The 12,403-nt window shown below is 43.6% G+C and overlaps 7 protein-coding genes across 7 annotated transcripts; 2 read left to right on the top strand and 5 right to left on the bottom strand.

Moving 5' to 3' along the window:
• Nucleotides 1-35: 35 nt before the first annotated feature.
• Nucleotides 36-1,043, top strand: O0I10_011377 (uncharacterized protein; the record flags this gene model as incomplete). Its single annotated transcript, XM_058491345.1, has 6 exons — nt 36-155; nt 222-464; nt 529-634; nt 689-760; nt 818-931; nt 985-1,043. The coding sequence occupies 6 exons, from the start codon at nt 36-38 to the stop codon at nt 1,041-1,043; spliced, it is 714 nt and encodes a 237-aa protein (XP_058337910.1).
• An 86-nt stretch (nt 1,044-1,129) lies between these two features.
• O0I10_011376 (uncharacterized protein) lies at nt 1,130-1,887 on the top strand (the record flags this gene model as incomplete). The annotated part of the gene is made up of 2 exons (XM_058491344.1): nt 1,130-1,180; nt 1,252-1,887. The coding sequence occupies 2 exons, from the start codon at nt 1,130-1,132 to the stop codon at nt 1,885-1,887; spliced, it is 687 nt and encodes a 228-aa protein (XP_058337909.1).
• Nucleotides 1,888-1,994: 107 nt separating this feature from the next.
• Nucleotides 1,995-3,199, bottom strand: O0I10_011375 (uncharacterized protein; the record flags this gene model as incomplete). The annotated part of the gene is made up of 6 exons (XM_058491343.1): nt 1,995-2,077; nt 2,161-2,301; nt 2,358-2,468; nt 2,532-2,622; nt 2,693-2,743; nt 2,834-3,199. The coding sequence occupies 6 exons, from the start codon at nt 3,197-3,199 to the stop codon at nt 1,995-1,997; spliced, it is 843 nt and encodes a 280-aa protein (XP_058337908.1).
• Nucleotides 3,200-3,459: 260 nt separating this feature from the next.
• On the bottom strand, nt 3,460-4,277 carry O0I10_011374 (uncharacterized protein; the record flags this gene model as incomplete). The annotated part of the gene is made up of 6 exons (XM_058491342.1): nt 3,460-3,482; nt 3,544-3,635; nt 3,701-3,830; nt 3,893-4,002; nt 4,078-4,117; nt 4,175-4,277. The coding sequence occupies 6 exons, from the start codon at nt 4,275-4,277 to the stop codon at nt 3,460-3,462; spliced, it is 498 nt and encodes a 165-aa protein (XP_058337907.1).
• A 158-nt stretch (nt 4,278-4,435) lies between these two features.
• On the bottom strand, nt 4,436-6,497 carry O0I10_011373 (uncharacterized protein; the record flags this gene model as incomplete). The annotated part of the gene is made up of 12 exons (XM_058491341.1): nt 4,436-4,581; nt 4,645-4,801; nt 4,866-5,015; nt 5,070-5,104; nt 5,159-5,211; nt 5,272-5,508; nt 5,574-5,904; nt 5,964-6,084; nt 6,144-6,212; nt 6,279-6,316; nt 6,390-6,432; nt 6,486-6,497. 12 exons carry the CDS (start codon nt 6,495-6,497, stop codon nt 4,436-4,438), a joined length of 1,392 nt encoding a protein of 463 aa, XP_058337906.1.
• Nucleotides 6,498-7,029: 532 nt separating this feature from the next.
• O0I10_011372 (uncharacterized protein) lies at nt 7,030-9,587 on the bottom strand (the record flags this gene model as incomplete). The annotated part of the gene is made up of 4 exons (XM_058491340.1): nt 7,030-8,333; nt 8,406-9,101; nt 9,182-9,280; nt 9,371-9,587. The coding sequence occupies 4 exons, from the start codon at nt 9,585-9,587 to the stop codon at nt 7,030-7,032; spliced, it is 2,316 nt and encodes a 771-aa protein (XP_058337905.1).
• A 1,842-nt stretch (nt 9,588-11,429) lies between these two features.
• O0I10_011371 (uncharacterized protein) lies at nt 11,430-12,340 on the bottom strand (the record flags this gene model as incomplete). The annotated part of the gene is made up of 5 exons (XM_058491339.1): nt 11,430-11,540; nt 11,618-11,895; nt 11,953-12,039; nt 12,101-12,166; nt 12,220-12,340. 5 exons carry the CDS (start codon nt 12,338-12,340, stop codon nt 11,430-11,432), a joined length of 663 nt encoding a protein of 220 aa, XP_058337904.1.
• Nucleotides 12,341-12,403: the final 63 nt, after the last annotated feature.

Genomic DNA, 12,403 nt, shown 5'->3' with positions numbered 1-12,403 from the left:
TTCTTTATCTATTCTCTCTATCTCCAAATAACACAATGACCGAAAGCGTCGACTATTACGACTCTTTGGACGTCCATGTTCGGTGGGCTGATGGCACTGATCTAGTGATTACTATCTCACCTACCCAAGACACGGTCGGCACCTTAAAGCACAAAGTACGAGCAACATGGAGGACGACCCCTCCTCCACCAAACAACACCAATCTCATTCTATGGTATTAGATTCAACAATTAGTGCCTGAACGAACCAGTCAAAAGTACATTCGCCTCATTCACACAGGCCGTATCCTTGACAACGACCAACAGACTTTGAGTCACTATGGCCTGGGCAAGTTTATGCGAAGCGACACTTCCAAATTACCTATCCCGCCACCATCACCGGTCTACATCCACTGCTCAGTTTCAGATCATCGATCATCAGATCAACATAGCAATGACAATGCAAATGGAGAAAACAATACAAGGGTAAGATCAAAAACGTTTCACGTTATGCAACTCTTTTTTCTCAACATGCTCTCCTCTTCCATAGCCGTTGATGGGATTCGATCGTTTACGTGAGTCAGGGTTCAATGAAGAAGAGATTCGGGATATTCGGGCACAATTTCATCGAACACATGGCTCTTCTTACGATGGTGGTAAGCATTCTATCGCCTTCTTTGTGGATTGCTTTAAGTAACTCTATTTTATAGAAGCGACAGAACAAACAATGGCTCTAGAAGAGCAATGGATGGAGAATACAGGCGAGATGTTACCGGATGGATGTAAGTAAACATGATGATGAGGGCAATAGAAGAACCCAAGGTTGACGCTATAACAAGTGATTCAGGGTACATACAAAGAGATGATGTGGGGATTACTCTTGGGATTCTTCCTCGGTATTCTATGCTTATTTTGGTTCAGGGAGTCTGTTTTTACGCGAAGGCATCAAATGGGTAAGCGTATTCATCATTGAAGAGGAAGATGGTATTGACTTTATTACGCGTAGGTATCGTAGCAGGAATGCTCATCAACATTTCATTTGGCGTACTCCATGTCTATCACTAAACTTGTACTATAATATCACCCTCTCTTTTATATTCCCTACATCATCCACTCTCTTATCCTCACATTTTATCTCCACCTTTATTCCAATGAAAAGTGCTTTCATCTTGCTATTTACCATTCTATCCATCGGGTTTGCCGTAAGCTAATTGTAAAGGAGATTCAGGGTCTGGTCCATCCACCTAAAAGCTCGCTTTCCATTCCGTCATAGTCAACTGAACAGCCCATTGACACGTTACCCCCATCACCAGCACCACCCGTTGTACTTACATTACCAGCACCTCCATTCGATTGGCGAGATGCTATAGAGAAAGAGCTGGGACGACTGAAGCTATTGACACACCAGGCTGAACAAGAGCTCACCACTTTGGGACGACGAAAGCAGCAGCTTACATGGGATGATATTTACTTTGATCTACGACGCATGTTCCCTGAGATGTTTGAAATGTTTGAGACACTCGTTGTTACGAAGCAGGAGCAGGAGGAGGAGGATCGACCACAAGAACAAGGAGAACAAGAGTGTGATGATAGGATAAAAGCAATGATTGAACGCCGTCGCCAATTACTCTGGGAAGAACTCGACGCTGAGAAACGACAAGAATTAGCACAATGGGCCGAGAAAGCTCAAAAGGAACGAGACCCTACAAAAGCTGACAATGAATTGGCTGCTATTGCATGGATGCAAGGACCAACACGACGTGTATTTGAAGAATTATCAGCCGATGACATCCTTGATGAATTCAGAGTTCCTTCAGTATGGAAGAGTGCGTACAACGTCATTGTCAGCACACCAAAGCAATGGGCTAAACGAACAGTGGAGAAATGGGTCGGCTGTAGTTGCGAATAGGAAGATAAATCCACAAAAGACAATAAACACATTCATTGTTCATTTCTTTTTTTCAACAACTATAATAACACGATATGCGATAAGAACAAAGATGATGATGAACGATGCTACATGATATCCCACAGGTCTTCCAATGCACAGCACACTTTGCTGCAGGCAACGGATGCTGATAGTGCAAAACTTGAAATGCCTATGATAATAATAATCCCACCATCATTCAATCAATCAATCTCATCTCGATACCCCAATCTTGTACAAAAAGATCCCACTTACCAATCTTTTCCTCCACATAGGCATCGGCAAAAGTATCCGCACCCTTAGCCATTGCTCCGACTGAGACTACAATCTTCTTATCCTTGGGTACCTGCTTGAAATAAGGATATAAACGCACTTTGGTAGCGTTCCATGACAATGCTATGACATCCCAAAATGAGCTTCATGTATTGATGGCCACTCCCTACTTTACTCACCAATCTTCTTTGAGTTTTCTGGAATATATTGAGTGACAGGTGGTGGCATGATTTCCAATAGCTTCTTGTTGTCATCTCCACTGACAATGCATCCCTTTTCCAAAAGTTGTACTAGGAACATACCAAAGATGAATGTCTTGTATAATAAAAAAGGGATACAATCCAATCACTTACCCATAAGACCAGAGAAACGCTTGATGGTACGTGGAATTCGGCATTCGGGATTGATGCGGATAACGACACCTTTAGCTGTGTGGATATAGACCTAAGTAGCAAAATAGATATGAGAGACCCGATCGATTCGAACGCACGGACATTGGAAGAGAATCCTATACCTGCAAATGGCCTGATTTATTCAATGGACTATCCAATAGAGCCAAGAGACACTGGAACGAGTATACATGATGTTAATGACATGGCTTTTTTTTTACCTTCCCATATACCAAATCCCTCAAACCAAAGGCTTTTTTGTTTACCTGATGCACAATATCGGGGCGAGCGTCAGCAATATCACGACCCAAACGCTTCAAGATCGACTGATGTTCGTCGCAATTGAGCAACTGCATTTTCGAGTCGAACCGGTATGGATTGAGACGAGCAGCTTCCAGTGAGGCATTCTCCAAAATGACAATGAGTTGTTGATTGTCGTCCTTTTTGTTTTGCTCTTCTTCAGGCTGTTGCTGCTGCTGCTGCTGCTGTTGCTTTTGTTCTTTTTGTGTTGTTGAAGACGACGAAGAAGAAGAAGACGAAGGTGCCTCTTTGGTCTCGCGTGGCTCTTGAGTCTCGGCTTTGACTTTCTTGGTCACGCTTGTCTCGGCGGACGCCTTTAAATCGTCAGACATTGGCCTCTTCAATGTGGAAATCTTGAAAGTGTAAAAGGGCGAAAAGAAGTGTGGTGTTCATCCATGTCTACTGAGACACGACCAATATTTTCATTGAACCAGAAGCCCCGCTCATCTATTATGAACATCTTTACAAGATCCATCAGCTAATATAGTGTACAAAAAACGAGCCTTTATATATGCTTTTTATATGACGTATAAAGAAAGGGGATCTAGGTATTCAAACATCGTCTTCTCTTTTATCATGTACTTTTTTGCCCTTAATGATGTACGGGTTTCGAGCCTACAGATCAGATTAGCTTTCTCATCCATCACATGACCACCCTCCTGGTTGCCATCGTTACCATCTACTCTCAAATTCCGTGTTGCCGATGGTAAACGAACCGTCAATCCATCCAATTCATCATTCATAAAGATTTGACAACCTAGCCGTGATCTATACAAAGTAATCAGGAACACCGGTTGCCATGTTACCCTCCCCCCTCCCCCACTCCCACTTACGTTTCAGTCAAGCCAAATGCCAAATCAAGCATATCATTTTCTTCGTCTGATGGCTCTTCCATCTTGTCATAATAATCGGGCTCGCAGATCACGTGGCAAGTAGAGCATGCCAAAGATCCTTCACAGGCACCTATTGTTTCCATCATCCATAAGCATCCCACATTGATTACTTTATACAATTTGCTCCCTTACATTCCAAATCAATGTCATAACGTTGTGCAAGATCAAGCATCGAATCGCCCTCTACAGCCTTAACCGAGATCTCTTCGCCATCCGGCATAATAAAGTGGACAGTGTATGGTCTTTTTTTGGTTTGCACCATAAACAACATATCAGCATGCTTTGTACATTGATCGTTTTATAGTGTGAATACTCACCCTTCTCCCCGAGAAATACCCCCTTTGCCATGCAACAATACTGGATAGACGATTGAGTGAGTAGATCGATTCATGGAAGAAAAGTGTTGCCCATTACCTGGTGCAGTAGCGATCGTGCGCTTCCAGTTGTGTTGAGCGGCTACAGACTTTCGAAAGGATGCTGATACGGTAGAAGCTTTACTGGTGAATAGACGAAGCATGATATACTGGTAGGAGAAAGAAGAAACGTGGAAAAAAGTATCTGTGTGTTTTTGCTATTCGGATATAGAGGCATGCCCCGCAACCATCGGTTCTATGAATCTCCGAAATGAAAGAGAGACAGAAGGAAATGTGTCATTTATGACTCTTTTCTTATATTTCATACATCAAGATCTGCAAGGTCTGAACCATCACCAAATACTTGATCAAAATCCTCCTCATCACTAATAAACTCTTCAATAGGGTCATCTACATCCTCTGTGCTAGCTGAAGGATCAAGTAGTGCGGCACCTCGGTTCCAAAGCCCTATGCAATTCAAATCGGAATCAGGATTTCCGGAAAGCCGCGCATACACAAGGTTTTACTTACCAATGCTAGGTTCTTTGGTCCTTTGCTGGTATACAACATCCAAATACTGTGGTCGCCCAAATCCGAAAATCCCCTGACTCTTGATTCGCCCATGTTTCGCTTGTGCCATCGTTCCATACATCGCTATCAACGCCTCGTATTCATCACCCGCATGATCCTATATAATCACAATGAGCCCCTTTTTTGCTAACAATCTCTCTCGTTTGATGTGTGATACTCACCCTCCAATCATCCAGAGATGCCAAATAATCCCCTTCGCACATCCAATGAATTGCCTTGGAAGCATCCTCAATGTGTGTAAAAAAGTTCAGATAGTGCTCGTAGATGTAGGGTGTTAAATGGTGCCAATCCGCTAGTCGTTCCAGAATAACCTAAAATACTTCCATATTAGTACTCGGGATTGGTATACCCCTCTTGATTTGTACCTCTGGTAATGATTCAAGCTTGCCATCAGGGCTTCCTGTTATAGATTCGATTAGCATGTATGTATAAGCCAACAAGAATAACTACTTACGTTTAGCATAAAGCACTTTGCCGACTGCGTGGAATAAAGAAAGAGGCTCTTCTCTATATGAAAAACACATGTTGATAAGAAATTGACGTAGCATTTCCCTTATCCACATTTACCTTGACTCTGCCACTTGTATATCAGTTCTTCGCCGTTTGGTATTGTCCCTTGATCGAGATGTTGACGGGATGCAGTAATATTGCAAGTTGTTGATGGCATTTCTTATGTCTCCACGTGATGACTCGGCTATACGTGATATTGTATCTTTGGCCAAAGCGACAGGTGTAGCATTTCTTTCTAGGTCGTATATCCGGTTCAGTGTTTTGTTGATGGCTGATAATGTGATTGGATTGAATCTTGCAGATTAAAAGGTGTGATCAATTACTTTGTTGCTCGTAATGCATATAAAAAGACCACTTACTCCACGGTATGGCATCCTGGATGGGTCGTTATATGCTGTGGTATCAGGTCCCTGAGACTCGTTAATTGCGTATCATTGCGTCGACCTTCAATGGGCATGGTTGCTTCTGTCACGATGAGGACGATTAAAAAAGGCTCTGTTGAAGAGAGGCAATTGAATAGCAATTGATGAAATCGGGTTTGAAGTGCGTCATTGCCGAGATAAGGAAGATCATCAAGCAAGATGATTTGACGTCGTCGACTCATGTTGTTATGTTGCTGGCTCCCAAGCGAAGAATACAATGTTGCCTCGTGTAAAAATCGTTCCAGCTTGCTAATACTTGATTGATATTCTGTAAATCGATACGTTTAGTAAGGATCCTTGCAAACAATGAATGCAAATACGACATACCTGGTTCATTGTATCGATCCAAAATGGTTTCCCATTCAACAACGGGGATGTTATCTTCTGCCGCCAATAACCGTATCATGGTGCTTTTCCCTGATCCTGCAGGTCCTGATAATACAAGAAGCTGATTGGATTGGTCATTCGACTAGCTCTTCGCATTGATATTTATCCCCATTCACATACCTTCACATGACTGAGCGTATCGATTACTGCTCTCACTTCCTTGACTTTGGCTGGTCGTACAGCGAGTGTCTACATGCATGTATACTCGTATATCAGTACATGGAAGATACAACGGATCTTTGATAGTATACTTACACCAAGTGTTGGTTTATGCTTGTCAACCCACAGGTGATCTACAAATGAAACGCATGCTGCGTGTTGGAGAATGGCAGGAACAGAGGTCGAATGGCCACGTGTAGAGCTTACTTTCAGGCGATCGGATCGGAGGAGCAGATGGAAATATGAAGGGCTATTGGCATGTGTGAGATCTAGAGTCGATCGGTCGAGGCGGCAATGCATTACTGGAGGATTCATATGTGAGTATGCTGCAGGGACGAAGAAGAGAAGCGGTGCTTGATGCGTATCTCACTTCCAGCTCTCATGTATTGATTGTACTCTCGGGTTCAAAATGCTGCTTGGTCTTGGAAGCACATGATATGACGTCGATCTAACATCAAGCTATGGATGGCTACTTACACCATGGGGATGTTCAATAGCTTTTGGCGCATCATCATCAAGGTACATTGGAATGCTTTGTTTTTGGACATAGTAATTCATTGGGGCTTACTGGATGTGTTTCATTAGGACCGGCTCTTCCTTCCTCCAGCAGTAGATCATCCCCCTTTACTCAATCGAATGTGTATACATCATCGTCCCTCCACCAACACCCCCTCCTTATTATATACGGATTGCTATGTTGAAGAAGCTGATGCTTTATAAATAACTATATTGGATGGGGTTCTATCATACAAAGGAAATTTACAAAAAAAGGAAAAGAAAAACGCATACAAGATGGGGTGGGGGTATTATATATATACATGTGCGTGTGAAAAGTGTACTTGGATGTTTATACTGCTGCATTGGATTGGCCAATCTTCTTTTCTTCATCATTCAGCTGAGAAGAATGATGATGTGCCTGATCAGGTAGCTCGGGAGCTGTGATGATTTGGGATTCTTGAGTGAGCGCGTGATTGGCAACAACGGCATCAGCAGCATCAGCCATGGTGACGAAAAAGTAAGGGAAAACATCAACGACGATAGTGTCTTTGCCATCAACGCCTGCAGTACCAGCCTGGGGAACGACGCTGTGATGAGTGGTACGTCGAGAAACAGGAGGTCGTCGTACATCTTCAATGACCACCACATCCGTTTTATTCTTGCCGTCATCACTTGACCCGTCTTGTGGGGGACCATCTTCATCCACATCATTGTCGTCATCATCATCATCGTTGACGGTGGCATTAAGGTCCGAATGGAATGGTCCATGTTTGCCACTGCGGCGGTGTTGAGTGCCAAATCCTGCAAGCAGCAGTGATTTACGTACGGCCAATGAGTCATTGAGGACAAAGTACCAATGCACAGCTTCACCAGCGTATCGTTCCACCATAAGTACAGCTTCTTTGATTTCCTCAAATGCGGTATAATCCATTTGGTCCACATGTGTGAGATCCATGATGATGGCTTTGATCATTGGTTTCTCAGCATCCTTTTCATCAGGCTTGGCAGTATCGCTCCAAGGACGATCATAGCCTTGTGAATGTCCTCGTCGTGTGGTACGCTTGATCTCATCCATCAGCTTTTCGAAAAAGAAGATCGAGTTTTCAAACACAAGGTTCTCTTGTGGTTGGAAACACACCACACCAGGAGCAACAGGATGCACCATATGACCCATAGTAGGATGAGTTGCCGAGAAAAATTGTGTTGGTGATGATTCAAGACGACCCAAGATGGCGTATTTTGGACGAGCAGAGCGATAGAGTTGTACAATCAAGGACAAGCCAACAGGGACGTAAACGCTGATATCGATACGAGTCACCAAGCAAATGATATAAGCAGCTGCAAAAATGACAAGCTCCGAAGGATTAAGACGCCAAAACTTGAGCCATGTTTTGGGACCCACAATAAGATCGGTCACTGCATGTGCGATCACAGCGGCAAGGCTTGATGTAGGGATGAATTGGAAAGCTGGCGTGAATACATAGAGTGCAAGCACCACGATGATGGCCACTAAGATGTTGCTGAGGGGGGTTCGTACACCCGATTTGGAATTGACAGCTGAACGGCAAAAGGATCCTGTGGAGGGATAAGCGGAAAAGAAGGATCCAAAGATGTTGGTTAAGCCAATGGATAAGATTTCTTGGTTGACCTCAACTATTATCATCACAAACTTAAAATCAGTCATCCATAATGAGGCATGTGCATGTGTGCATGTGTCATACTTACTGCGATAGTCACTCTTTTTACCCAAGCTGGTGGAAATGGCGCAATGTTCCATGATCAACAAGACAACCATGCTTGGAAGAAATGATGTCACTTGCCCAAGCAAGTCCGTTTTGATCTCTGGTACACCCATCAGCTTGAAACCAGAAGGCACAGGGCCGAGAATTTGAAAGGGACTTTCTTCCAAGTGGCCAAAGTGATTGATTAACCAGGACAAGAACGTTGTAAATACGAGCACAATGATGTTACGAGCGATGTTGAAATAAAACAAGGGTCGAGCGTATTTCGAGTATCGGCGAGAAAGGTACTTGCATGAATACTTTACACCGTATAGCCAAACAAGAGAGAGGATACCAATAAGGGCATCGATTTTCGCTTCTGGGAGTGCTTTAAGCGTATTGCCAAAGACCATGTATGGGACATCGTGGTTGTTGACATGGACACCAAGAATCTTTGGCAGCTGAGAAATGACGATGGTAAGGCCACTACCTGCCATGAAACCAGCAATAGCAGGCTGACAAATGAACCGGAAAAGGATGCCAAGACGTAAAACGCTGACGACAAATAGGATGATGCCTGATAAGAGAGCCATCGTAGTAGCAAATTGATGTAATGTCCATTCTCCAGAAGTAAATTGAGGGGTCGATTCAATAGTCGTAAAGATTTGGCCAACAAACAACGAGCTGATAGCAGTGGTGCCTATGGATGGAAAAAAAAAGATGCAATGCACACATGTGCATAAGTATCGTGCGTGTTGCAGCTTGTGATGAGGTGCTTACCGATATTGATATCTTTGGAAGTGCCAAAAAAAGGATAAAGTGCTGTGCCCACAAAGCTGGAGTACAAGCCGTATTCTGGAGTAAACCCAGCAAGTTTGGCTGCATATACAAATTATTGCTCGCATTAGCTCGTATGTCCTTTGCCATGTGTTGATGTATTTGCATGTGCATTGCACGAATGCTGCATACCATAAGCCATCGATTGTGGGACAACAATAGCGCCTAGAGTAATAGCAGCAAGCAAATCACCGGTAGCCCAACTCCACTTGTACTGAGGCAACCAATGTATTATCGGTAGGCAGCCGCTGAAGTATGATTTGATATGGGATGGCAAGTGACGAGAAAAGGATCTTGCTTGGTCACCATATTTGGGTGGTGGGTTGTCGAGGTATACGGTGGTTGACATGGCAAGCAAGGTGGATTGAGGCGGGAGAAGGTGATGATGACTATGGTGATGGTGGTGGATGGCAAAAGAAAGATTGCTCAATGTCGCTGTTTATATACATCCCAATTCAATAGCAAGATTTCTCTCAGATCTCTATGGTGTACAAAATATTTGATTGACGTTTGAACCAGTGGCCACAAGCCAAGCTTGCGCTTTCACCAGTTCTGGTTAACAGATAAGGTTATTCTGCTACGTTTCAGAGTACAATATTCTCCCCCTCCCACGTCATTGATCTGCTGACTCCTTTTGGGAAGGCGATAGTAGTATGATCTCCGTCACAAGGCGCCTGGGAGACTGAACTTTGGAGTACCATTGGAAGGCACTAATTGAAACATACGATAGCGCAATTACTGATTGGGAACACTTCCCAACAATGAAAACTACTATTTAGATAGCGAAAAACCTTAAACGCCTTCGCCGATGCCATAGTGGCGTTGGTCGGCTCAATCTGAAATACATTATAGTTTATGTTTGTGCATGCTATTGTTTGTGTGCGTGTGCGTGTACTACCCAGGATTGTGCAGAAAAGGCTGTTGTATGTTGTATACTATATGTTCAGCTCACATGGTACAGGTACGCACGATGACATCGGTTGTACGATGTTTGCCAGTTGAAAATTGGATGATGGTAATTGTGGTGTTACCGCACAACCCAGCTGATACTTTAGATTTTCAATCAACGATTCGATAAATCATAAGGGCCATGATAAGGTGGGGGGGATGAGAAAACCTATGATGGTGAGTGGGACACAAATTGGCCGTGTGAGCTCTCAAATCGTTTTCTTTATTCATTTTGTCAGCCACATAGTTACTGCGATGCAATGTAATAAGGTTTTGATACTAGCTACCTCTTGTGAACATGAGCAAATGCACATGCACGCGCGTCAAATCTAATTCGCAGCTCAATGTATATTACTTTTCTCAACGCTAAACCGAGCATAGAAGTATGGTAGGGTATCGGGGTCATTGCCGGTCACCATTGGTTATCGAAGAAGCTGCATATTTTGTTTGACTACTTAATTCGGAATGGCAAGCGAATAAAGAGCAAGAAGGTGATCTAGGGAGTTTAATAATTTACCACCGCAACAAGCCCATGTGGATGTCAATAGCCATATATGGATACCAGAATCCGCTAGGATGACCTGTAATGCATCAAACTCATTGGCTCATTTTGAACCATAGCACAAGCAGCACAAGCACACACACACAAACACTATTACACCTGTTCGGTCATTCCTAAACATAGAGAATAAATTTGTTGGTTTCCAGGAATGTGATCACGGGTACAAAATGTAGCTGCTTATCACCAGCAATGACGTCTTGTGCGCGTTGACCGCCAAAAAGGCGTTCAAGTTACGTCGTCCCCTCTTGTGCACATGGTAAATGCTGGCGTCATCTGGTTGCTATTTCTTTTGCATCTTCGATGGTGCATATTGAAAGAAAGACGTATTTACCACCGAATAGGATGTTGCTCCGTTATTTGCACCTGCTCTGGCTGCGTGCATGACATGTACATTACTTTACATCACCGGTCATTTCCCTCAAAAAAGACCTCTTTTGACCACCCTTGCATACCTGTTGGGCTTGCAATTTTCCAGGAACAGTAAAGAGCAGCTTTTTGATCTGGTGATTATTCTACTCGCACACTCAGGGGAGAAAAGAGAGCTCGACTCGAGCATGCATGGTGACACAATCCCCACACACATACACACGCACACATGTAATACAGATCAGGTAACTGCCCGATCCGTGTTGTGCAGCTTTTTCAAAGAAATAAATCGTTTCTTTAACGTGCCTTGTGAACTTAATGAACAAAATGGATGGGGCTATAGCAAACATTGTAGCCTTTCGAAACACCATTCGCCTCAAACAAATCATTCACCGAGAATGCAACAGTGATGTGTGGGTTATAGTTCTATTAAACAACATTTGAGCACATGAGTAAGCCATCGTCGTTATCACCACACAAATAAGGCAAATGTCTAAACTCACATCGGGATTGAAGAGTGCCGTGTTACCACCTTTTGATGCATACAACCGGAAGATGGCTCGTCGAATGTTGAGCAGGTCGCGTGAATCGACAATAAGTTGATAAACGATGTATTGCTCATTGTCGACTTTAACATCTTCACGACCAAGACATACGACACGGAAGCGGCTAGCTTGAATTTTGTGTTGCCGGGCAATGTTGTTGATCTCGTCCAAGGTTACACCAGCGTTGGCTAGGAGATTGAACTCCGGCGGTGTGACCACAGTGATGTGGGATTCGCCTAGTTGAAACCATGATATCAGTCAACACTCAACGTGAAAAGGGCTGTTTGACGTACCTCTATTGAACAATGGCTGTTCGGTGCTATTCAACTTGTTGGCAATAGGCTCCACATACTTGTAATCAAGGTTCATCCCCAACCAGCCTACCCACCCAATGCACTTAGCCATTGACCCCAATGAGCACTTTTCATTTCACCATCCTACCGTCATTCTTTTTGAAGGGGATTGAGGAGCTGTGATAGATACGTCTCGAAAGAGTCACGGGGGAGCCTAGAATGATCGATTAGAATATTGAATGGATCGACAATGTTCATTGTATTTACCTTGATAAGGGACACCAAGAGGAGTCTGTTTGTGTTTGCCATTGGGAAAGGCATAGCCCAGGTCACAGAAAACCAAGATACAAGAAAAACACGTGAGTGCAAAAGCGACAAGATTGACCATGTGGGTTATCAGTGCCTGTTGAGGATGAGGTGTCTTTGCATACTACAAGCGTGTTGAGCCACA

The sequence above is a fragment of the Lichtheimia ornata genome (assembly GCF_029851405.1).
Source record: "Lichtheimia ornata isolate CBS 291.66 chromosome Unknown scaffold00088, whole genome shotgun sequence".
Lineage (NCBI taxonomy): Eukaryota > Fungi > Mucoromycota > Mucoromycetes > Mucorales > Lichtheimiaceae > Lichtheimia > Lichtheimia ornata.
Note: the sequence above shows the minus strand (reverse complement) of the source record. Positions and strands in the feature narration are given on the sequence as shown.